Below are 24,664 nucleotides of genomic sequence, written 5' to 3' on the forward strand. Positions count from 1 at the left end.
TATTGCAGATCTTGCTTGTGCATTGGACGAGATGTATTTTTCATAAATATTTAGGTAACTTTTTTCGCTTTGGTTGTTCTCATCTAACAGACTGTCACAACTATTTCTAAATTAGACAAATACATATTGTTGTAGATCACATTAACCTAATAACAGTTAACAAAATTGCAACTTACTGAAGAGTCAAAAGTAAATCTCATTTAAACAAACAGACATTCATATTTTTATTTGATAAGCCAAACTGAAAACACAGAAACATACTCAAAGGCTTCAATACAAACTAAATCCACAAATCCAACATCACTCTTAATTATTATTAGTTACAACCAGAGGTACAGCATGAAGTTTCTGTTGCTTTGGTTATGCATTTAACATTGCCAGTTTCATCAACAATGCAAATGCAACCTTCTCCACATTCAGCTATAACTTCCCCTGCTTTGCTAATTTTACAAGTATATCCTGCATCTGTCTTGCACATCACCTTGCAACCATCTGACCCTTCTAGTGCTTTCTGTGCCTCTGGATCAGATTCTTCCCTTTTTTAACAAATTACAAATGTGTAAATGAATCAATTTTTATACTATATGGTTTAACACTACAACAAAAATAACTTTTAGCGACAATAAATAGACGCATTAATAAAGAGTGCTAAAGTCTTTACCAGCAGGCATCAGTTAAGTGTCATTAGATCCAGTGTCGCTAAAAGGCTTTAGGGACATACACAGAGTGATAATTGCCGCTAAAAATACATATTGAGCGACAATTAAGCTATTGTTGTTAATTAATTACCGCTAAAAATCATTTTTGACGTGTAAATTGACATACATAATAACATGTAATGACTATTCGTATCATGCTTGATATGATAACCTGGAAAATAGAGTGCGAACTGACATATAATATGTGTGTGATTGTGTATAATCAATGTATAATATGTGTATATTCGCTATATAATTGTTTGAGTATAATGAAATTTTAGAGTACATACAGGCGGGTACAAGTGATGCCGCTGGAACATTGGCAAAAGGGCTTGCCAGCCTTGGAACTCTCTGTTTTAGTAACAGAGCAAGACCATCCTTCTGCACACTTGCACTCTACTTTCCCATCTTCCACTCTTTCACAACATCTACATAGGGGTAGGAAAAGGAGGTTACGAGGTGGGAAATCGAAATCCTTATAAACAAGGTCATAGTTCAAAGTTCAGATAGTCAACGTACTGAGCTGTTAAGATTTCATCTTCATATATACTCCTTTTTCAAAATTTTCAGATCAATATAAATATCAGATGGAAATTAGAATCTATTTGTTAACCTGAGTGATTTCTGGGCCTGGCTTGAGCTATGAGCCTCCATTCTTGGCTGTAAATTAATTATTTTTCGTCTTGCTAATTATCCTGAAATTTGTTTACTACAATTCATGACTCATATATATCTGATTAGCTGCTTTATAGATGTGGCTACTGATTATTTCTTTACATTTAGATATTTGAAATTGCTTGTCATTTTCTCTTATCTAGAATATTCCTAGCTACCATGATTCAGATGGTCACTAGAACATGTCTTATATTATATTATGTATATAGAAAATAATATTGCAAATATATAGGTTAAAAGCGACTTTTCAAATATATGTACCAAAGTTTTAAACCACAAAATTTTTAGCTTTTTTACTACCTACAGACAGTGGTGGAGTCAGAATTTTTGATAAGGGGTTCAAAATCTGAAGAAATAGACACACGAAGTAGTCTAAGGGGGTTCAACATCTACTATATATACCTAAAAAATTATATTATATTTACAATATAATATGATAAGGTGGATCCGCCACTGCTTATAGGCTCTTGAGCCAAGCCTTATTTTGACATTACAATTTAGATTTTAGGCCGTCAGAAATCAAGTTGATTTGAAGTTGAAATTTTATTTGAATATCTAATTTTAAATTTTTTAAGTTGTATTATTATTTTTATAAACATGAACTTCCCATTATTTAGAAAATTATTTATCAGTTCTTATTACAATCTTACTAAATGAGCAAATCATAATTTATAAACAAAGTATCCAAAATATTCTAAATTCTAATGTATCGCAATTATAAATGCATATCTCTATGTCCCTTTCAATAATAAGTATTTGCGCTTAAATACCATTACATATTTTAAAATACACATAATTTTGCCAAAGATCCATTGGTAAATAATACTCATGGTCATTAATAATTATTATTTAATATAATCTTTTCAGGTCGAGCATGCATCTCTTATTGCAAAATTAAAATAATTATTTTTTTCCTTTTGTAAAATATAAACTTATGTGTAATTATTTATATATATATATATATTTTAAAACTACAACTAGAAATTTAAAATTCTATTTTTTTTTGATGAATTTGTAATTTGAAATTATGCAAATTTTGAACGTCTGCGTATTCAAAGGATGCGATCGTATAAATTCCCGGTCCACAACAAAGTTCTTTCGTGTGATAATTGCGTAAAAATATGAAAAACTATTGGATATAATGTCAGCTGTTAATATTTTCCCATATTAGTACTATTAATTAATACATTCAGAAAATTAATTACTAATATTTTTCTAGGATGGTGTAGCCTACCTGTTGATTGAGAAAAGGATGTTAATAAAACAATTAACAATAGAAATCACTTTTAGCTGGTAAGGTAGCTATGTATTAATAGTTGATCAAGTCGAACACTCTTAATCAAAAATTATATTAGAAAATTATATAAAAATAAATTTAAAAATTGTTATTATTATTATTATTATTATTATTATTATTATTATTAATCTTGAGCTCCATTGAGACGAAATCCTATCTCTGGTCCCTTTTCCTCCTATTATTTAAGCAACGATAGACAGTAATATATTTGAGTGATTATAAATTATCTTATCAACAATAATTATCGATTATTTATAATCAACTAATTCAAACCAACTCAAATTTGCTTTCATGTTGTTTTCACTTTTCACCGTTCAATTTACAAATAGAACCCCATCTTGTGATTATTCTAATTCTCTATCTTGTCTTTTACCAATCATTATGACCACTTTTGTGGGGAAAAAAAAGCCACTATATGTGGTCAAAAATTTCAGGAATTTCTTTGACACCAAAAGTGCTCTTTATCTGAACTTTATTTATATGACCATTATTGATCAAATTGTATACTTTAAGAAAATGAAACAATTAAAGAGATAAGGGTCATTATTAAATTTGAAACACTAAAGTTTGATATAAATTTCTACGGTTATCAATAAATGTAGCCATTAGATTTTGTTAAATATTTGACTAACATTGAAAGTACTTATTTTTGATAAACTTAAATGAACAAAATTGCTGAAAAAATATATTTAAGAAACCAGTTTGCACCTACCTGAAATATAAGGGACCATTTTTATTACTGTATTTTATTCTAAGGCTTTATATATACCTCGTCTACTTTTTTTCTTTTAATAATATACAATATATATGCATCAGCTGACTTATTTCCTATTTTATTTTTATTTATATATTACACATGACTTGTGAGACATCATTTAATTGCTATTTTCAACAGGCTGGAATGTCCTTAATGTTATGAATCAGCCCAAGCCCAATAATGATACCAACAAGGGCATCACACAAATAGATATTGAGCTAAGTAGGCCCAATAAAATCAATAAGGTCAGGCATTCACAAGGGATAATTTTAGATCTAGATTGAAGGTGTCATTTGTTGTCGTTAAATAGAATAAGTCATCACTATCAAAGGTTATCATGAATTACGTGCAAAGGCATTTATGTGTTTCTCATCCCCACCTGAGTCTAAGTTTCTCATTTCCCTTCTACAATGTTTATCAATCCCTAGTTCTTACATCTACATTTTTTTTGGGGCTTTTGCTATTTGAGTTGTTGTATTTAGTTTCTGGATTTGTAATTGAACTCTAATCTTATTTTATAGTTGAGAAGTTGGTTACTGTTACATTAGATTTGAGTTCATTACACTTAACCTTATCGAAGCCCAAAATACATTGATATCCTATATGATGTCTTGAATATTACTTGTGTATATACTGTCCAAAAGGCTGAAAGCCCAAAATAAATAAAATGACAAAAGGCAGATTGAGGTCTAAAATAGATATCTCTATCAAGAAAATAGTTAAAAACTTACAACTGACTAATGTTTTCTGTTTATATGACTAAAGTATGAGATTAAGCATAAGATATTAATTATATATTATTAGTAGAGAAGAAAATACTATAGTTGAAAATTAAGCTAAGACGGAAAACGTAACAGAAAAGTTTAAAATGTAGACATTTCACTTACATAAATATACTATATTAAAAAATATTTATCATTTATAGCAACAATTTATTTTTTCACTTGATCACTTTTAATACATATATTTATAATATAGTTTTAATATATATTACAAAGAACAATTTATTATTCACATATAATACAAGTTTTATTGATGGATAATAGATTTATCACACATTTTAATACACTTATAATATAATGTGTTTATTTCTTATCAAGCAAGCATGACATATTTAAAAAACAGTTATAATACATATATTTTGCATACATAATTCACTTTTAATACATATTACAGATTTAACATAATATTGCTATGTATTATTATAAATAGTAATAAATAAAAAATTTCGCTAAAATCAGTAATTATTTATTAAAATGTATCCATCCAAGTAATATATATTGTACCAATTATGGGAACACCCACAACCGACACCAGGCCCATAATACAATGGAATCCAAACTTTCTAACTCAACGTAGTCTTTAAACCCTTTATAAAATGGGCAAGTTACACATTAGACCCTTTGACAGAAATAATTAATTATATCATCTAGCCAAATATATATTGATTGTGCGTTTTTTTTTTATAATTTTATATTATACTTATAATATACATATGTTTATTATTATTTTAGGTGACAACTATACAATATAAAATCGTTTTATAAAAAAAGGATCTCTACACTAACGATATTTAGTGTCCCATTTTTAAAAAATGACCATAATTTTATCTTTTACAAAATTTAGCTAGTAAAATCACGGCGTAATTTGTGTATAATTAGTTTGTGTACCGTAAACATTGATTATATATTTATTACAACTTATTATATACAAATTACATATTAAAGGATCATTTGGTATGATGGTGGGATATTCATATTTCATGGAATGGTATAAGGGGTTTTTATTTGTGCAAGAATAGCGGCTGCGAATTTTTCTTGTTATCAAAAAAGAAAAATATATTTCATGGAGTAAGATATTTTATGAGATTAAACTATCCCGAAGATATAGTACTCTTGCAATTGTCTACAAGGATTTTGCAATGGTCATGAACTGATTTAAACATCAAATCTAACCTTTAATTTGCATAACCTCAAAGCTAGGTGAATAATGGAAAGAAACTTACTCGCATTGGGTGTATACATCAAATTAATGTAATTTTTATTATTATGTGGTTTAATAAAATAGAACACATGATAATTAATTAAGATTTAGTAAAATAAACTATAAATTTAAACACATGGCATACATACATGTATTGAATTAGTGTATACATTTGGTGTGGGTAGATTTTTTATAGGTAAGTTCTACAACATCTTTTTTCCTGACTAGCATTGTATACTTAATTTTCTTCGTTTGGTTGCATACAAAGTCATTATTGGTATACTGAGTATTATACCAATAAAAGATAATGCTTCTAAAATGAGTGTAATATCCACTTCAACCATTTGAAAACAAAACAAAACAAACAAACAAAAAACGCAATCATCACTTAGAAGAACTAATCACCGCCACCAAAGTATATGAAGACGGCAGGTTACTCTACACTGTTTTAATTTGTGAAAACAAGAGGAAAATATTTTTCGTGAAAGATATGTAGATAAAAATTTTCTTAGAAAATAAGTGATTTTAAAGATTTTGAGAATTTTTATATTTTCATAAATGTGGGATATTCCATTCATTATTATCCAAATATTTTTTATGGACCTCGATATTTTCACCCTCACAACTTTCGGCTGGTTCCTGATGGGCCACATTGCACCTAACTAATTTGATATCCTTGTCAAATTAGATAAGTGTAACTCACGTTCTAAAAGTTAGTTCAAAAAGAAGTAGACTGTCCAAATCTTATAAAAAAATACACGATTTTTGTCCTTCACCAGTGTACTTAGATAAATCATCATATAAATATCGATCTAATAAAATTAAAACAATATATAAAAGATTAACATGGTCTCTGTGCGAGAATGACAAGCACAAATCGAGATATTCATATTCATTAGATAATCAAACGAAGTCTGCTACGTTATAAAAGACTAGTTGCGAGAGGAAATGGCATTGTTATTGATGTCTCTTTGGATCCAAGAATTAAGAAATGATGTAGTCGAGAAAAAAATGTTTGGGCCGTTTTGACATGCAAATTGGAATTCAAATTTAAAATTTGTATTTGTTGTTAATTATATTTGAACAATTTAACTTCAATTTGAATTCAAATCAAATTTCATAAATTCATTTAAAAGGTAGAATTTTAATTCCAAGTATGTAATCTTCATTTTAAAAAATTAAAACTTGGTCCATAAATTTAAATTTTGTAAAAAAAAAAAACTCATATTCGACGTAAAGAAATTGTGTGCACTTTGTAGAAAAAAATCTCATATACACACACTATTGTTGCTTTATTGGACAATGTATCATTATAAAATTATGTATATTTAAAAAATTTAGCATGTAATCATAAGAATTTATCTATACAACAAATATGGAGATATATGACTTATTAATTTTACGGATACACATTTCGATATCTTACTTTGCTTATGAAATATGAATTAAAAAGTTTTAATAGTTTTCACTAATTGTGAAATTTTCATATTTATGAGAAAAATAAATACTAACTTTTAAAATTCAGATAGTATCTCTAAACATAATTTCAACTTCAAATTAGTATATCATAATAAGGCGTGGGATTGATAAAGGGAAAAAGTATCCACTAAAACATATCAAAGTGAAATGGGTGGGGGGATCCCACTTAAGGGAAGAGAAGGTGGTATAGCATGTGAAGCTCTAGAAGGTAAGGACCATTTCTTTAGGGTTTTGATAATGTTTATGTAGGATAACTAATTATAAGTATCATAATCTAGAAATAAAAATGATCTCATTTGGATGTCATACAAATGAAAAAGGAAATTCTATTGCCCCTAAAATATAGAAACACTTTCAATTCAATGAAGCTGAGGGATTAAAGGACCACATGGTATCAAATATTGTTCACACCAAGTGATTCTCTTGTTTGGATAAATAAAGGTATAAAGTTATAAAATGCATGATGACTCTTGAAATTAGTCATTGTTGGTTGACATGCACATTCTATGTCCGGTAGTTACATAGTGCTTACCCGAATTTAAAGTCGATGAGTTTAAATTTTAACCTTTTTGAATTAGTAGATTATACATTATTAGTAATAATATGTATAACACTCCACTTCATGAATTGGTATTCCATGAAAAGATATGTGAGATAAGAAATTTAGTGTTTCACTACGATTTCAAATAGCGATCTTGAATTCAAATTGATTCAATATCTACTCTCGATCAAATAATTTTCTATTATAATCCTGATCGATCAAATCATTCATATAATATATAAACATATACTCCAAATATTTGAGATTCTTTCTTTTTGAATAAGATCTCGATTCAGGAACAACTTCATTAGATATGTTACAACTAAAAATCTTCTAAAATTAATAATAGTGATATTAATTATCTTAGAAACCAAGGTTCTAAATGATTCATGGCAGTTGATATGAATAATATTTGTATCTATCTTGCATTATCCCCAATGCAAAACTAGCAAGCGAAGTACCTTTGAAAAGCTTCTATCTCATAGGAGGGTTCGATATCCTTTATATTTGATGTCGCGTAAAAGACTGATTCAACGAGATATGCCTGCATGTTGCGAGAGTGAGCTCCCTCTCTCTCAGCTAAATAAGGAGGTCGAAAATTCATATTCTTCCGTGATTTCCAAATAATTTCAAGTCTTTGTTCATACTTGGCTTTATAAGACACTTAAAGAATAAATTTTGGGTATAACTCAACTCTAAAAGTTAGTTTATGAGGAAAGATCGATTATCCAAAACTTTATAAATAGACTTATCCTTTTTTTTTAATCCGGCGTAGGACTCTTCAACAACGGTAAGTTTACATGTAAACCCTGATCAGCTTGAACAGTACTATATGATTAACTATTATTATACAACCAATTATTTCGGATAATGCTTGCATCTACTGTACTTACACAGAATTAGCCGATACTTATTCCTCAGATACCGTCATTGCTTCTCGTATTATGTTTTTCTGCACTAATTGATGATGATTTTCTACCTAATGATTACAACGAAAATAAATAATTATAATTATCCTGCATGCATGTGGAACTAATTAATTAAATTCATATGTATTAATATTAAATATGATTGTGGATACCATATAAAAGCATGCCAGCAGCCTTTGGTACAGAATTAGTGACCTAAGTATCCATTTAGAATTATATAATCTATTCATCAAAATGCACAAATTTGTTCTAGTGGATGTAATGTAATCGTAATCATTCCAATATCTCATATTTTATTTTCAGTGATACTAATTTTCTCTCAACTATGTGCTAATCCTTGTAATCAAATCAATCGAGATTTATTGGTTAATCTCAAATAGGACAAACCTCATAATTTAATCCCTAATGTTGAAATTTATGTTAGCTAAACCTGAATTAAGCTAATATACATGATTTAACAAAAAAATCTAGTTGATTAATATAATGCTTAATTACTTTCATTAGCATATAGGTTTCAACCGTGCTAAAACAAATTCAAAAAATTAACAATAAGTTCACAATAGCACACACCAGGTAAAACCTTGAGAGTAATAAACTTAATTAGGTCAATCACCCAAGTAGTGTAGTGTAGCTTAGTGTTTTTTCTTTAGTTTCTGCAATAGCACACACTATTTATACCCGCGTTAAAATGAAAAAACGTGAACCCAAGCCAATTAAAGGACAGTTTGATGCACTTAAACTTTTGTTATGTGCAAAGTTCGAAGATATATTCAAAAGATATATATCTATTGTGAGATTTATAATCCTGAAATAAGATATATATTACCAGTTGCAACCGATAAAAGGAAACTCGATGATATAACAAATTCGTTACACGATATGATCGATGGGCTGGAATTGTATGTATGCAACTGCTGAATTTAAGCAGGGGCCGTTATATGTTATATTTGATATGGAATAATATGGGAGACAGCACAATAAGCACACTAGCCAGGATTTGAGAATTGAAATGAAATGAAATTAATCAAACATGTGAATTGTGATATAGTGTTAGTGAATTATATTACTCATTAATGCGCTTTTTGCTTAGACGCGCTTTTCTTATCCTTGGAAAAAAAATTCTATAAATAGCTTTCACTCCATGCATTCTATAAGTCGTGGTTGTGAAATATATTTAATTGTTATTCCAATGGCGAAGAGTAGTAGATTTTTTAACATATTTTTCTTTATTTTGTTGAGTATAGGAATATGCTCATCTGCAAGAACCCTTATTGGTCTTGATGTTGGTGTTGGGGCAAAGGTCGGCGTCTATGCCGGTGGCGGTGGAGGTGGAGCTGTAGCTGGTGAACATGGTGGTTATGCCGGTGGAAGTGGTAGCGGTGAACGTGGTGGAGGGGCACCAGGAGGTGGATATGCAGGTGGAGGTGGTGGAGGTAGTGGTGGTGGCGGCGGTGGAGCTGCTGCTGGTGGAGCACATGCTGGTGGATCTGGTTCAGGTGAAGGAGGTGGAAGTGGTGGGGGATACGGTGCTGGTGGGGCGCCAAGCGGTGGAGGTGGCCATGGAGGTGGTGGTGGAGGTGGTTCAGCATCGGGAGGAACTGGTGGAGCGTCAGGTGGTGGATACGGAGGTGGTGAAGGTGCCGGTGGTGGTGCAGGCGGAGCTCATGGAGCTGCAGGAGGATATGGTGGTGGTGGCGGCAGTGGAGGTGGAGCCGGTGGTGGTGGAGCAACTGCTGGTGGAGCACATGGTTCAGGTGAAGGAGCAGGAAGTGGTGGCGGATATGGTGCTGGTGGAGCACAAAGCGGTGGATATGGTGGTGGAGGTGGCCACGGAGGTGGTGGTGGAGGTGGTTCAGCATCAGGCGGTGGATACGGAGGTGGTGAAGGTGCTGGTGGTGGTGCAGGAGGATACGGTGGCGGTGGTGGAGGTGGAGCCGGTGGTGGAGGAGCCTATGCCGGTGGTGAAGGGGGTGGACATGTAGGTGGATATGGTAGTGGTGAAGGGGGTGGATCAGGACATGGTGGTGGTGGCTATGCCCCTTGAAAACTTTTTCTCTTCACAATTTGCAAACACTATATGATTTCTTATCTACAATACAATTAAAAAATAACACGATCAAATTGTGATAAGAGGTCTATTGCATGAAAGCAAATTAAAATTGTTGCAGCAAGAGAAATGCTCTTAACCTATATGTGTACACTTGTTTTTTATATTCTAATGTAAGAAAGACGTCTAAACAATGATGTCTTGCACAATATATTTGGTGCATTTAATGTAAGAAAATGGCTTGGTAAATTCCTGCGTACGTTCTCCAGACATTGCATGCATGCATGCTTTATTATATAGTTATCACTATATTATCACTATTAAGTCATGTACTATATGTCATCACATTTGTGAGTTATAAGAACTCCTCATTAAGGATGAATTGGAATGACTATAGTTAAATTGTGTTAAAATGTATAAATATGTGTGTCTCGATAGGAAAGATATCACCGAAATATAGCACAAGATAGCCTTTTCTTGCTGCCATGAGGTCGGAGATTTAATTCACGTAGACCCCAGCCTTATTTATTTAAAAGCAAAAATATTACGAGGGGACAAAGAACCAAAACCTCCAAAGCAAAAAACCATAATACAACTTATCCTTACATCTACGAAGCACATTACGCAAAACAAAGTAAAATGATTTGCTCCACAATCTGCTAAATGTGTTGAGCAGCACAAAAGCAGAGTGCTTACTCTGTTACTCATGTATAGATTTTTATTTTTTTTAATAACTGTGGTACTATTCCGCAACTCAATTTATTCTATAAGATATCTATCATTTTTCACCAAGAAATATAAGATAACTTTCTCCACCAATAATAAAACAGATAGAAAGAAATCACCTAATATTTACCGTACAAAATTTAGTTCAGTGCTTTTTTTGTTAGAAAAATAGTTCGATAATCTAATTTCTCTATAATTAAACTAAAAGGTCAGTGAATTTCTATGTAACTAACTTGCACTTGTATAATCTTCTACAAGCACACAAAGAAAAAAGAGTAAAAAACGCTTCCCTGCATTAAGTTGTGTCAGAGGCAAACTCAAAATTTGAAGACTCCGATTGCATCATTATTATCTTAATTTAGGCAGTACCAAAGTTTTTAATGACAATTAACGGATACTATTGTATTAGATTGGTTACTAATGACTTCAACAATAGTGAATATATTAAATATAAATATGAGCTCTAAGCTCAAACGTAACCCTGATCTTGTGGGCGGATATGTGTTGGCTTGTACCAGAGATACCAAGTGCCCTTCTATGCTTTCTATGGGACTGTTACTTATATTTAGTTTCTGTCAATTTCTTAAGATAGATATACGAATATATATTATTTTTTTTTCGAAGTTAATGGTTATACATGCATCCCACCTATATATGTGAGTCTGCCTCTGGCTGCAACTATTATGCGACGACATGTTTTCATTTTTTGTCCATCTCAAAGAAGAATTTAATTTTAAAATTTTCATTTTACTCTTAATTATATGACTTTATAGTCACAAAAAATGTTTATGGTATATTTTATAGTAGCACACAAATTTTAATGTCTTTCTTTCATTTTTAAACGTCGTACTTAATCAAATATGCTCCTGTAATTAAAATCGGACCAAAGTAGTGCCAGCAGCCTTTGCTACAGTTAGTTACCTAAGCATTCACATTTAGCAATCTCATAATCGAATATTCAAAACGCACAACTTTATATTGGTGGATGTAAACGAAATCATTCCAATTTTATAACGTAAACAATTTAAGCTAAACTTTTATACAAGTACGTTTTTATTTATTTAATTATGTATTTAACATAGCCCTCATGGGCCCATCACAAGAAAATTGGTATTCATAGTAAGTGTTGGTGAGACTCGAATTCAACACCTATTATATATTCTCTGTCCACACTTTTTGTTTTTCGAGAGTCAAAGAGTTTAAGTTTGATGGACAATTTGCTCATGCATGGAATCTTCAAAAAACTATGGACAATTTGCTCATGCATGGAATCTTCAAAATTTTTAAAATGAAATTTATATATTTGTAAACTATGTAAAAAGTACTATAAGTCACAATGATTGATAATTCAAAATGTTTAAAAGATCTATGAAAACTTACGGTAAAAAATAGACTTATTTGAATCTCAAAATCCGAAAAGTGTCATATAAAATGAGACGGAAGGAGTATTATATTATGATATCACGAATAAAAAAGAAAGCATTTACAAAAAGAAGTCTGTTTATGTAATGGATAGAATTTGTTCAGTATACAGATTGAATGTGGGATACAGCAAAAGCACACTAACGAGACTTAGAATTGATATGAAATTAAACCAATTAAGCATGTGACATAGTGTTGGTGAATTATAATGGACCACTTAGCTTGTAGGGCTCTTTTATATGTGCTTTTTGTATAGACGCGCTTTTATTAGCTTCCGAAAAATCTATAAATAGTGTTCATGAATCCATGCAATATTATTCATATTCAACTAATATCTATTACAATGGCGAAGAGTAGTACTAGAGTTTTTAATATAGTTTTCTTTGTTTTATTGAGTATAGGAATATGTTCAGCTGCAAGAACACTCATCGGTCTTGATGTTGGTGTTGGGGCGAAAGTTGGTGCTTCTGCTGGTGGTGGTGGAGGAGGTTCTGGTGGAGGTGGTGGAAGTGGAGTTGTAGCTGGGGACCATGGTGGTTATGCTGGTGGAAGTGGTAGTGGTGAAGGTGGTGGAAGCGGATATGGTGCTGGAGGAGCACCAGGAGGTGGATACGGAGGTGGAGGTGGTGGAGGTAGTGGTGGTGGTGGTGGTGGTGCTAGTGCTGGTGGAGCACATGGTGGTGGATCTGGTGCGGGTGAAGGAGGAGGAAGTGGTGGTGGATATGGTGCTGGTGGGGCATCAGGCGGTGGATACGGTGGTGGAGGTGGTGGTGGTGGCGGTGGAGCGACTGCTGGTGGAGCACATGGTGGTGGATCGGGTTCAGGAGAAGGAGGTGGAAGTGGTGGTGGATATGGTGCTGGTGGGGCACCAGGCGGTGGATATGGTGGTGGAGGCGGACAAGGAGGTGGTGGTGGAGGTGGTTCAGCATCAAGTGGAGCTGGTGGAACGTCAGGTGGTGGATATGGAGGCGGTGAAGGTGGTGGTGGTGGTGGTGGTGCAGGCGGAGCTCATGGAGCAGGAGGCGGCGGCAGTGGAGGTGGAGCAGGCGGTGGAGGAGCCTATGCAGGCGGTGAAGGGGGTGGACATGCTGGTGGATATGGTGGTGGTGAAGGCGGTGGATCCGGACATGGTGGTGGTGGCGGCGGCTATGCTCCTTGAAAACTTATTATCTTCACAATTTGCAAACACTATAGGATTTCCTATTCTTAATTAATATCTATACTATTAAAAATAACATGATCAAATTGTGGTAAGAATATGTCTAATTTATGAAAGCAAATTATTAAAAATGTTGCAGCAAGAAAAGTGCTCTTAATCTATATTTATGCACGCTTGCTTTAATTTTTTCAAATATCAATCGCAAGGAATATGTGTAAACAAAGGTGTCTTGTGCAATTTGGTGCATATAATGTAAGAAAATGCTTTGGCAAATTCCTGTGTACGTTCTCTATTATACATTGCATGCATGATGCTATATACAGTACTGGTATTTCATTGGACCTCTTAAACGACTAAGTAAAGAAAGAACCAAGTGAAAAAAAATAAAATATTTCGTTCCTTTTAATTTGTTTCTCTAGTTCTGACTTAACACACGAACTTTAAAAAATAACGAATATTTTTTAATCTTATAGTCTTAAACTAAAGATATATAAAATATTAAAATATTTTTTAATTTTATGGTTTTAAACATGTCATATGAAAAGGAAGAAGTATAGAGATACCAAAACAGGAAAGATCTAGACATTCTTTTTAAACAAATTAAAAAATAAAATAAGACAAACAAATTAAAACAGAGTAGGTATATTTAACCGTCCATGCTACTAAGGAAACAAAAACTACGCACTACAGAATGATTCATATGATGGTTAATTTACTTATCATGTATAAAATAGAAGTATCTGGACAAAGAATTATTCCAACTAAAACTATGCTTGTTATTAGGCTCTTTTAAGGTTAATTATGAATTATGAATAAAAATTACAACTAAGGGACAATAATCTGTCCTCAATTCTCATAGTCCAGTTGTAACAAGAAGCAAAGAATTATAATTTTGGTGGACAACATAGAGATGCCTCCTTGCCGTCTCTCTCTCACGCAAAGGCAGATAATAGCTTAACGGTATCGGATTTATTTGAATTTAGTATTTTTTATGTGAAGTATAGATTTATTTATAAATATTTAGTAAATTAGAACAAATATTAAATATGAATTCATAATTTTAAAACTAATATGTTCAATATAGGCAAAAAAATATTACGCAGGTAATTTCTTTTATTATCATTTGTCCAAGTTTGAGGCAGAACAAAAGAATTCTCTCGTAGCCATTAAGGATATGAATTAAGTTAAGTTAATCTCTACTTCTAATACCTTAAATTAAGAGTCCAGATTATCACTAATGCATGTATACAATTGATCCTCACTAAACAAATAATGTACAATAGCGTGGCGGAGTATAATCTAGCTAGTTGAAGATCATATAAATCACCTACATTCCCTGAGAAAGTGTGAAAACGTTTTGGATTTTATAGACTGATGAAATTCATCATGAAGATTAGGACTTACGATAGACGCATTAGGGTGTGACTGTCTGTGTGAACTGATGATCAAGTATCTGTGGATGCCAGCAAAAGCACACACTCCATTAGTGCAAATTAAATTAATCATTTTTTGGATTTCGAGATTCGTCTATCTTTGGCCACTTATAGTACTTTTTGTTGGGTTTAGCAAGGTGTGAATGAGAAATAAAAAAGAGAAAATGGAAAGTGGAAGAACCAATGAAAGTGGGGGAACCAATTTTGGAGGGAAAATGAAAAGTTATCATTGCAAAAGTGCAAATGAAAGGTCATTTTTACCATATTGGTAGAAGAAAGGAAATTGTTGTCCTTATATTAGGAAACACTTCCTTTAGTTCTTAAAGGGTTAAGAAGAAGGTGCCCCTCGCGCCGTCGTCGCTCGCTCGGCTTCGGCTTCGGCTTCGGCTTAGTCGTCGCTCGCTCGCTCGGCTTCGGATTTGGATTTGGCAAGTGATTGATTGATAATATTTTTGGACAAAATTTATTTAATCAATCTTGTTAAATCATTTCCTTTCTCTTATAAATTAATTCAGAATGTTAATTAAATAACATAATTAATTTGGCGCAATTGAATTTATTTGAAATTCACATGTAACGGTAATCCTTCCAAAAAGTCATTACTTTTCCCAAACGGTAATCCTTCCGAAAAGTCGTTACTTTTCCCAAAGGACACAATGTTCTGGAAAAAACGGGTCTGAACAAATTTTTCTGAACAAACTCGTTCCTTGCTGCAAATGGCTATAAATAAGAGGTCTTTTTTCATTTTTTCAAACACTGAAAATTTTTCCTCTCTGCATACATATTCTTACATAAATAAAATAGTCGATCGATTGAGTCTGTGTGTGCTCTTGTTGTTGTTCTTGCGTTCGCTGAAGTTATTGAAGTTTGAGGTACCGCTACTTCTTTAACAGGTTAATCCGTTTTATCTTGGGAGGAATTAATCTGCAACCTCGAGTACAGTGAGGGGATTAAATTTCTTAAGGAAACACAGTGATTTCTGTGGACTCGGATTAAAAATCATTCTATCAATTTCATCTTTTTCTATTTCTGTATTTTTGACTAACCTGAATACAGGAGATAACACTTTTTATATGTAGTTTACAAATATATTTTTAAAAAAATTATTTCAAAAATATTAAAGATTTTATGCCCAAATTTTCGGTCAAAATTAAATTGTTTGACTCTAGAAAAACAAAAGGTGTCACATAAATTAGGATAGAGGGAGTATCATTTTAGAGTTTGTCTTCCTTTCCCTTTATTTCCATTATCATTTTGGAGTTTGGTGTGACTTTAAATGTGTTTGTGGCATAGACGCGTTTTTCTATAAATAGCGTTCTTGAATCCATGTAATATTCATAGTCAACTAAGTATCTATTCCAATGGCAAAGGGTAGTTTTTAATATTGTTTTCTTTATTTTATTGAGTATAGGACTATATATGTTCAGCTGCAAGAACCCTCATTGATCTTGATGTTGGTCTTGGTAGCGGTGAAGGTGGACATGGTGGTGGCTATTCCCCTTGAAAGCACAGTTTTCAAAGGATTTCCTCTTCTTAATTATCTGTACTATAAAAAATACTAACATGATCAAATTAAAAGGTAGAAGAGGTCTAATTTATAAAAGCAATGAGTGCTCATAAATCATAATATCATAATATAGGGCTATACTTGTTTCTTTTAATTTGAATGTAAGAATGTGATGTCTATATAAAAAGATGTCTTGTGAAATTCAATGTTAGAAAAAAATGTGTTGTCGAATTCTTGTATTCTCTATATCTTTGCATGCATGCTATATAGTTAAAAACATTACATTGGACGAACTCAAGACTACAGGTGAAAAGAGAAAAAAATATATTAATTAAACTTCTAATAAACAAAAGAAAGAAAAGAAAAGATCAAGTGGAAGATTCTGCCCTTTAATTTATTTAATTTTTTTTAAAAAAAAAAAAGAAGAAGAAAGACATCGCCTCTATAGATTATTTTTGTGCAAAAAATTACATATTTGAATTTGCTATATCAGATTTTGTATATGACCATCGAAATAAAACACAAGTGTGCCTACCCAATCAATCTATATATATATAAATAAAGGAGAAACATAAATTAGATGATGTAACATCTCTCTATGATCTCTATTCATATTCATCTTTTTTCACCTTTTTTGACCATGTTTTTGTCATTTAATTATTTATTTATTTTTAATGTCTCAAAAAATCTTTACATTCAATTATTCAACTTTTCATCTATCACTATAATATAAATTTAATATCTTTAATAAAAATAAATTTAACTACGATAATAACTCACGCCTCTTCAACTTATACTCTTAATAATATTCAAAACTTCCTTTTTTTTAATCTTCATAACCCCAAAATTTAATTTGTTAGTTTATGACACCTTATGGTATTCCTCCTTTTTGCCTATATAAATTCATATTTTGAATGAAGAAAATTTTCATTCAAGTTATTCTTTCACTTCTCCATCACAATAGCATACATTAAGTGTGAGGAAGAAAATGTTAATCATCACATCATATATTTGCTTTCAAGAAAGTCATAAAGAATTTAAGAGTAAGAATGTTTCTTTTAATTTTTAAAATTATATTTTTTTATTTTAATTAATGTGAAATTATTTCTTTCTTTTTTTTTTAGAATCAATTTAATTAATATTTTAAACTATGTAACTAACAATATTGTAAGAATATAAAAAAATATATTTTTTTATTTTAATTAATGTGAAACTATTTCTTTCTTTTTTTTAGAATCAATTTAATTAATCTTTGAAACTATGTTAACTAACAATTTTGTAAGAATATATTCTTATGCTTCTAGGGATGAAGTAGAAAGCTGAGAAAGATAGAAAACTGTGAGTTTCAGAAGAAGATGTAGAATTTTATAATAAAATTATTATGTATTAGTATAGTATAAGAGTGTCAATTACTACTTTCTCCATTCATTTAGCACTTATTTCTATTTTTTATTGTAAAAAGTTAATGTCTCAAAATTTAGCATTTATTTCTATTTTTTATTGTAAATTTTTAGGCTTAAATATTTATTACTCCAACTTTTTATTTTCTCCATAAAGAATGAAAGTCTATATCTATCTATTAGAAAAGTGTTGTAGCACCTCTCTTTGGTCAATGATCTATTTATCTTTTTTCTCAATTTTTTTTTTATAATTTCCACTATATTTCTATTTATTATTACTATATATAAAATGTGACAATTACTACTCCCTCTGTTAGTTCTTATCCTTTCATTTTCTTCATAAAGAATGAAAGTCTACATCTATTTATTGAAAAAGTGTTGTAGCACCTCTCTTTAGCCAATGATCTATTTATCTTATTTCTCTCTTTTTTTCACTATATTTTTATTTATTATTATTATTATTAAGAAAATGTGTCAATTACTACTTCCTTATTAATTTTTATTATTTATTGAAAATATTTAAATGTCTTAAAATTTACTACTCTACTTATTTCTACTCTTTATTGTAAATTTAATAGCTAAATATTTATCACTCAAAACTTTCATTTTCTCCGTAAAGAACAAAAATTTTCTACTATATTATATAAGAGAGTTTAGGCCCAAGTATAATATATAATATTCAAGATTGGGACTTTTCCCATCTTGAATATTATATATTATACTTGTGGGACTTTTAAAAGGAAGTTTATACCAAACTATAATATATAATATTTAAGATTGGGACTTTCTTGAATATTATATATTATATTTATTATATAGTACAACTTGGGCATAAACTCCCTTTTAAAATAATATAGAATATGTATATATATATATATATATATATATATATATAAATATATATCACAAATGGAAAAGTCCCAATCAAGGAAGCAACATATATAATTTACAATTGACTTAAAAAGCTTTAAAATATTTAAAAGCTATATAATAAAATAGGTTGACTTTCAGAATTCTATCAGGCTCACATATTATCACGCCCCGAGCTACCCCCGAGACGCGGACACAGGACCTAAGACCACAAGTGATCCCAAGCAAACCCTGCTGGCATGATCATGAGCATACTAAAGATAATAAACTGATGCGGAAGCTAAATCATAAATAAATCTGAAAAGATGGGGAATACCCATATACTATAGCTGAATATATCAATCTGAGAGTTTAATACAAAAGAAATATCAAACTCAAAACACTAAGCTGAATCTAACTATGTCTGAAATAGGCCTCTAAACTGACTAGAAATGTTAGGACATGCCCCAACTAGATCTAGCAAAACTGAAACTAAAGACTAAAAGCGATAAAGATAAACATGTCACCAATCCTCGAAGAATGAGGACTCACCACTGGTGCTGCTGAACTGAAGACTGGGAACCGATCTAAGCGTGATCTGGATACTGAGAACCTGAACCTACATCACGAGAAGATGTAGCGCACGTATGCGTCAGTACTTGAAAGGTACTGAGCATGCAGGATAGAGTAAAACTGAAATAACATATAACTGAACAAAGCAATAAAGCAATGAAATAATCTGAACATGATATAGATACTGAATGCTGAGCTAACTGAATGCAATGACCAATTTATAACATGCTGAGACTAAATACTGAATATACTGATAAATGGTCAATGCAATAGAATCTGACTGAACTGTGGGAGCTACTAATAACCGACAAAAAACCACATGAGCTAAATGTGGAGTTCGATGTATACGCCCCATCGAGAGGACCCAATATACCCTGCCAGAGGTATAGAGGCATGCTGGCGTGATCACTAAACTGATGTTGCCCACAGAGGGGACTTACACCTACGTGGCTCGTAGTTCTGGGACTATATGGGTACGCTGAAACCCTAGTCCAACTCGGTATTATGCTACTCCCAATGAATTAAGTGGTTAACTAGTTATGACTGAATTTCTGTAAATACTGGATAGCTCGAAACTGAACATGCAAACTGAGAATGCAACAATTAATCTGATAATGATGCATTCATAAACTAAGGCATGTAAAACTGAATACTGAAATATCTGACCTAGCATGTGTAATTCAAGAACTAAAGAAATACATAGCTAGGGTTCTGAAATTCATGCGATAAACTGAGCAATAACATGATAATCTGATTTAGAACATTTAAATAACTAATTCATGATGATCTGCTGTAATTCTAGAAACCCTAGGTTTGTTCATAATCATGGAATCAAGAATCTGACTGAATTCTAGGGACCTAAAGGGCGAAAGGAACCCACTAGTGAAATCCCACATACCTGGTGACGAATTCCACGGAGAAATCTTTCGATTTCGGGGCTGAAACTGAAGAAACCTCGTTGCGTTCTTGAACTAGGGTTCTTGACCTTTTTCTCCTTCTTGATTCTAATTTTCTAAGTTTTGATTAATGATTTTGACTAAGGTAAGTTTTAATTATGTTTCTAGGCTTAAACTGATTAAAACCTCATGATTTAGGGTCTAAACGACGTATCTTAGGGGTTAAATGAAATAGGAAAAGACCAAAAGGCCCCTGAATTAGCTGCTGTCGGAGTGACTGACGGTCCGTCGATTGGATCCGTAGGTCGAGTCTGCCGGACAGGGCTTCACTAAAACAAGCATAACTCTTTACTCGGAGGTTGGAATTTAGCAAACTCAGTGGCATTGGAAAGATAATTCAATTATATATCTAACCATAGTTCATGGGACACATAATTCGTTTTGTGCTAAAAGTTATGACCATCTGAAGTTGACCCATCAATATTTTTCATCTAACTAGCTGCTAACCTCATCTACGGTCAGACCTACGGACCGTGGATCGAAAGATGGTCCGTGCTGGTCGACCGTAGTTTGTGTCAGAGGCTGGTAAGGGAAGTCTCGATCCACGGACACAGACCACGGACCGTGGGTCTGTCCGTGAGTCGGGACTTAGCCAAATTTTCTGACTGAGTTCTAGGGAAGTTTTCTGTCACAAACCACGGACCTGCAGGACGGACCGTGAGTCCATCTACGGTCCGTGGATGGTGTCCGTGAGTGCCATATGTAACACCAGAAATCTGAAATCTCTATTTTCGGATACGGGGTGTTACATTATCTCCCCCTTGGGACCATTCATCATCGAATAAAGACTAATCTAGCTGAAATAGAGGGAGAGGGCTACAATCACTACCACTAAACACTGAGAACTGAATTTCTAACTGAACTGAGTTCCAAGAACATGAAAATACGCTGAAAATGCAAGTACAAACTAAAAGAACATGATTCTAAGACTGAATTTTCGCATGAATGACTGAAAAACTGAAGAGGAACTATTACCTCAAGCTGGAATGGAATCGGAAGGAAAGAGGTGAGGATACTTGGACTTCATGGCTGCTTGTGCTTCACAAGTAGCTCCCTCTACGGACTGACTCCTCCACAAAACCTTGACTGAAGCGACTTCTTTGTTTCTCAACCTTCTAACCTGACGATCGAGAATCTCAACTGGTACATCCTCATATGAAAGGCTATCTTTCAGGGCCACACTCTTTAATGGCACTATGGATGTTGGATCACCCACACACTTCTTCAAAAGAGAAATGTGAAAGACTTGATGTATTGTTGCTAAGTCTGCTGGCAACTCTAACTCATAAGCCACTTTACCAATCCTTTTCAAGATCCGGTAAGGGCCTACATAACTGGGACTGAGCTTCCCTTTCTTGCCAAATCTCATCACCCCTTTCATAAGTGACACTTTCAAGAAAACCCAATCATCAACTTGGAACTCTAGTTCCCTTCTTCTCACATCTGCATAAGACTTCTGGCGACTCTGAGCAGTCTTGAGTCTATCTCTAATGAGTTGCACTTTCTCCATAGCATCAAGGACTGAATCTGGTCCTATCAAGGCTGCTTCACCTACTTCAAACCAACCAACTGGAGATCTACATCTACGCCCATACAATGCCTCATAAGGGGCTATCTGAATGTTGGAATGGTAACTATTGTTGTAGGCGAACTCAATAAGAGGAAGGTGATCGTCCCAACTACCTTTGAAGTCGATCACACAAGCTCTCAACATATCCTCTAAGGTCTGAATGGTACGCTCTGCCTGACCATCCGTCTGTGGATGAATTGTTGTGCTAAGGTTAACCTGAGTACCAAGACCCTTCTGAAATGACTTCCAGAAATGAGAGGTAAACTGAGGACCTCTATCTGAGATGACAGACAAAGGAACCCTATGCAACCTCACAATCTCATTAATGTAAAGCTTGGCGTAATCCTCCGCCGAATCTGTAGTCTTGACCGCCAAAAAGCGAGAAGACTTAGTAACCCTATCAACAATCACCCAAATAGAGTCATGTTGTCTGCGAGTACGAGGTAAACCTGTGATGAAGTCCATGTTGATCACTTCCCACTTCCAAGTAGGAATGTCAATCCCTTGAGTCATACCCCCTGGTTTATGATGTTCTACATTTACTTGCTGGCAATTGGGGCACTTAGCCACAAAGTCTGCTATATCTCTTTTCATACCAGTCCACCAATAGACTTCCCGCAGATCACGGTACATCTTAGTGGCGCCTGGATGAATAGAATATCTGAAATTGTGGGCTTCTGCGAGAATATGTTGTCTCAATTCACCCACATCAGGAACACACAATCTACCTTGATAGCGAAGTACACCATCTCCCCCTTGGGAGAAAACCTCCACTCTCTGATTGTGGACTGCACCCTTAAGTTCAAGGAAGATTGGATCACTGTCTTCCTTTTCCTTAACCTCTACTACCAAAGAAGATTTTGCCCCATTCTGAACCGTTACACCACTATCTGATATGCTCATAAGACGAACTCCTAGGCGAGCAAGTTTGTGAACACTTTTCGGTAGCTCTCTCCTTTCTTCCTCAACATGTGTTACACTACCCATGGATAGTCTGCTAAGGGAATCTGCTACTACATTCACCTTACTTGGATGGTAATGCACGCTCATATCATAATCTTTGAGGAACTCAAGCCACCTTCTCTGGCGAAGATTCAACTCTTTCTGGGTGAACACATACTGAAGGCTCTTATGGTCTGTGAACACATCTACGTGAACACCATACAAGTAATGTCTCCAAATCTTAAGTGCAAACACCACTGCTGCTAGCTCGAGGCCATGAGTTGGATAATTCTTCTCATGTACCTTAAGCTGTCTAGAAGCATAAGCTATAACCTTACCTCGCTGCATCAACACACAACCTAGGCCGACTCTGGATGCATCACAATAGATCACATAACCATCTGAACCCTCTGGTAGAGTCAAGACAGGAGCTGTAGTCAACCTAGTTTTCAGTTCTGCAAAGCTTTTCTCACAATCATCTGACCATTGGAACTTAACCTTTTTCTGAGTTAACTTAGTCAATGGAGAGGCTATGGATGAAAATCCTTCCACAAACCGTCTGTAATAGCCTGCTAGACCCAAGAAAATTCTGATATCTGTAGCAGAGGTAGGTCTGGGCCATTGTTTCACTGTTTCTATCTTCTGGGAATCTACTCGAATTCCTTCACTAGACACAATATGCCCAAGGAAGGCAACTGATTGTAACCAAAACTCGCACTTGTTAAACTTTGCAAATAACTGGTGATCTTTGAGAGTTTGCAGAACAACTCTCAAATGACTTGCATGTTCTTCCTCATTCCTAGAGTAAATGAGGATATCATCAATAAAGACGATAACGAACAAGTCCAAGTACTGCTTGAACACTCTGTTCATCAAATCCATGAAAGCTACAAGAGCATTGGTTAGTCCAAATGACATGACTACAAATTCATAATAACCATACCGAGTTCTGAAGGCTGTCTTCGGAATGTCACTATCTCTGACTCTAAGCTGATGATAACCTGATCTGAGGTCTATCTTTGAGAAATGACTAGCACCCTGAAGTTGGTCAAACAAGTCATCAATCCTGGGGATGGGATACTTATTCTTGATTGTGACTTTGTTCAACTGCTTATAGTCAATGCACATTCTGAGAGAACCATCTTTCTTCTTCACGAACAACACTAGTGCACCCCATGGCGAAATACTAGGTCTGATGAAGCCCTTATCTAGAAGGTCTTTCAACTGCTCTTTCAATTCTTTAAGCTCAGCTGGAGCCATTCTGTAAGGAGGGATAGAGATAGGCTGGGTATCTGGAAGGAGATCTATTCCAAAGTTGATTTCCCTTTCGGGAGGAACTCCGGGAAGATCTTCTGGAAACACTTCTGGAAACTCATTGACTACAGAACTGACTCAAGAGTTGGGGATTCAGAACTAGAATCCTTAACCCGATTGGTTCGTCTGGAAACTGAAAACGAACAATCCTAGTCCTACAATCTACTGAAGCATAACAGGAATGTAACCAATCCATGCCTAGAATGACATCGAAGTCTACCATTTCTAACTCTACAAGATTTGCTGAGGTGACTTTCTGAGAGACTGTGACAGGGCAATTTCTGTATACTCGTCTAGCTATAACTGGGTCACCGACTGGAGTAGAGACTGAGAAGAGTTCTAAGAGAGTTTCTGGGCTAACACTGAATTGGACTGCTATATAAAGAGTTACAAAATACAAAGTAGCC

General features: G+C 33.5%; 3 protein-coding genes across 3 annotated transcripts in view; 1 reads left to right on the forward strand and 2 right to left on the reverse strand.

Moving 5' to 3' along the window:
* LOC125826958 (acetylornithine deacetylase-like) overlaps positions 1-24,664 on the reverse strand; it is a 291,462-nt gene that overhangs the window by 135,096 nt on the left and 131,702 nt on the right. The window lies entirely within an intron of this gene.
* On the reverse strand, positions 195-1,352 carry LOC125826672 (uncharacterized). Its single transcript, XM_049506028.1, has 3 exons — positions 1,329-1,352; positions 989-1,173; positions 195-536 (listed from the first exon to the last, which is right to left on the reverse strand). Exons 1-3 carry the CDS (start codon positions 1,350-1,352, stop codon positions 317-319), a joined length of 429 nt encoding a protein of 142 aa, XP_049361985.1. The 3' UTR covers positions 195-316.
* Positions 9,526-13,847, forward strand: LOC125826938 (glycine-rich cell wall structural protein 1.8-like). Its single transcript, XM_049506289.1, has 6 exons — positions 9,526-9,675; positions 9,778-9,825; positions 9,967-10,077; positions 10,183-10,317; positions 13,076-13,267; positions 13,385-13,847. Exons 1-6 carry the CDS (start codon positions 9,549-9,551, stop codon positions 13,711-13,713), a joined length of 942 nt encoding a protein of 313 aa, XP_049362246.1. The 5' UTR covers positions 9,526-9,548; the 3' UTR covers positions 13,714-13,847.

Source organism: Solanum verrucosum, unplaced genomic scaffold, assembly GCF_900185275.1.
Source record: "Solanum verrucosum unplaced genomic scaffold, falcon-dt-bn FXZP01000060.1, whole genome shotgun sequence".
Taxonomy (NCBI): domain Eukaryota; kingdom Viridiplantae; phylum Streptophyta; class Magnoliopsida; order Solanales; family Solanaceae; genus Solanum; species Solanum verrucosum.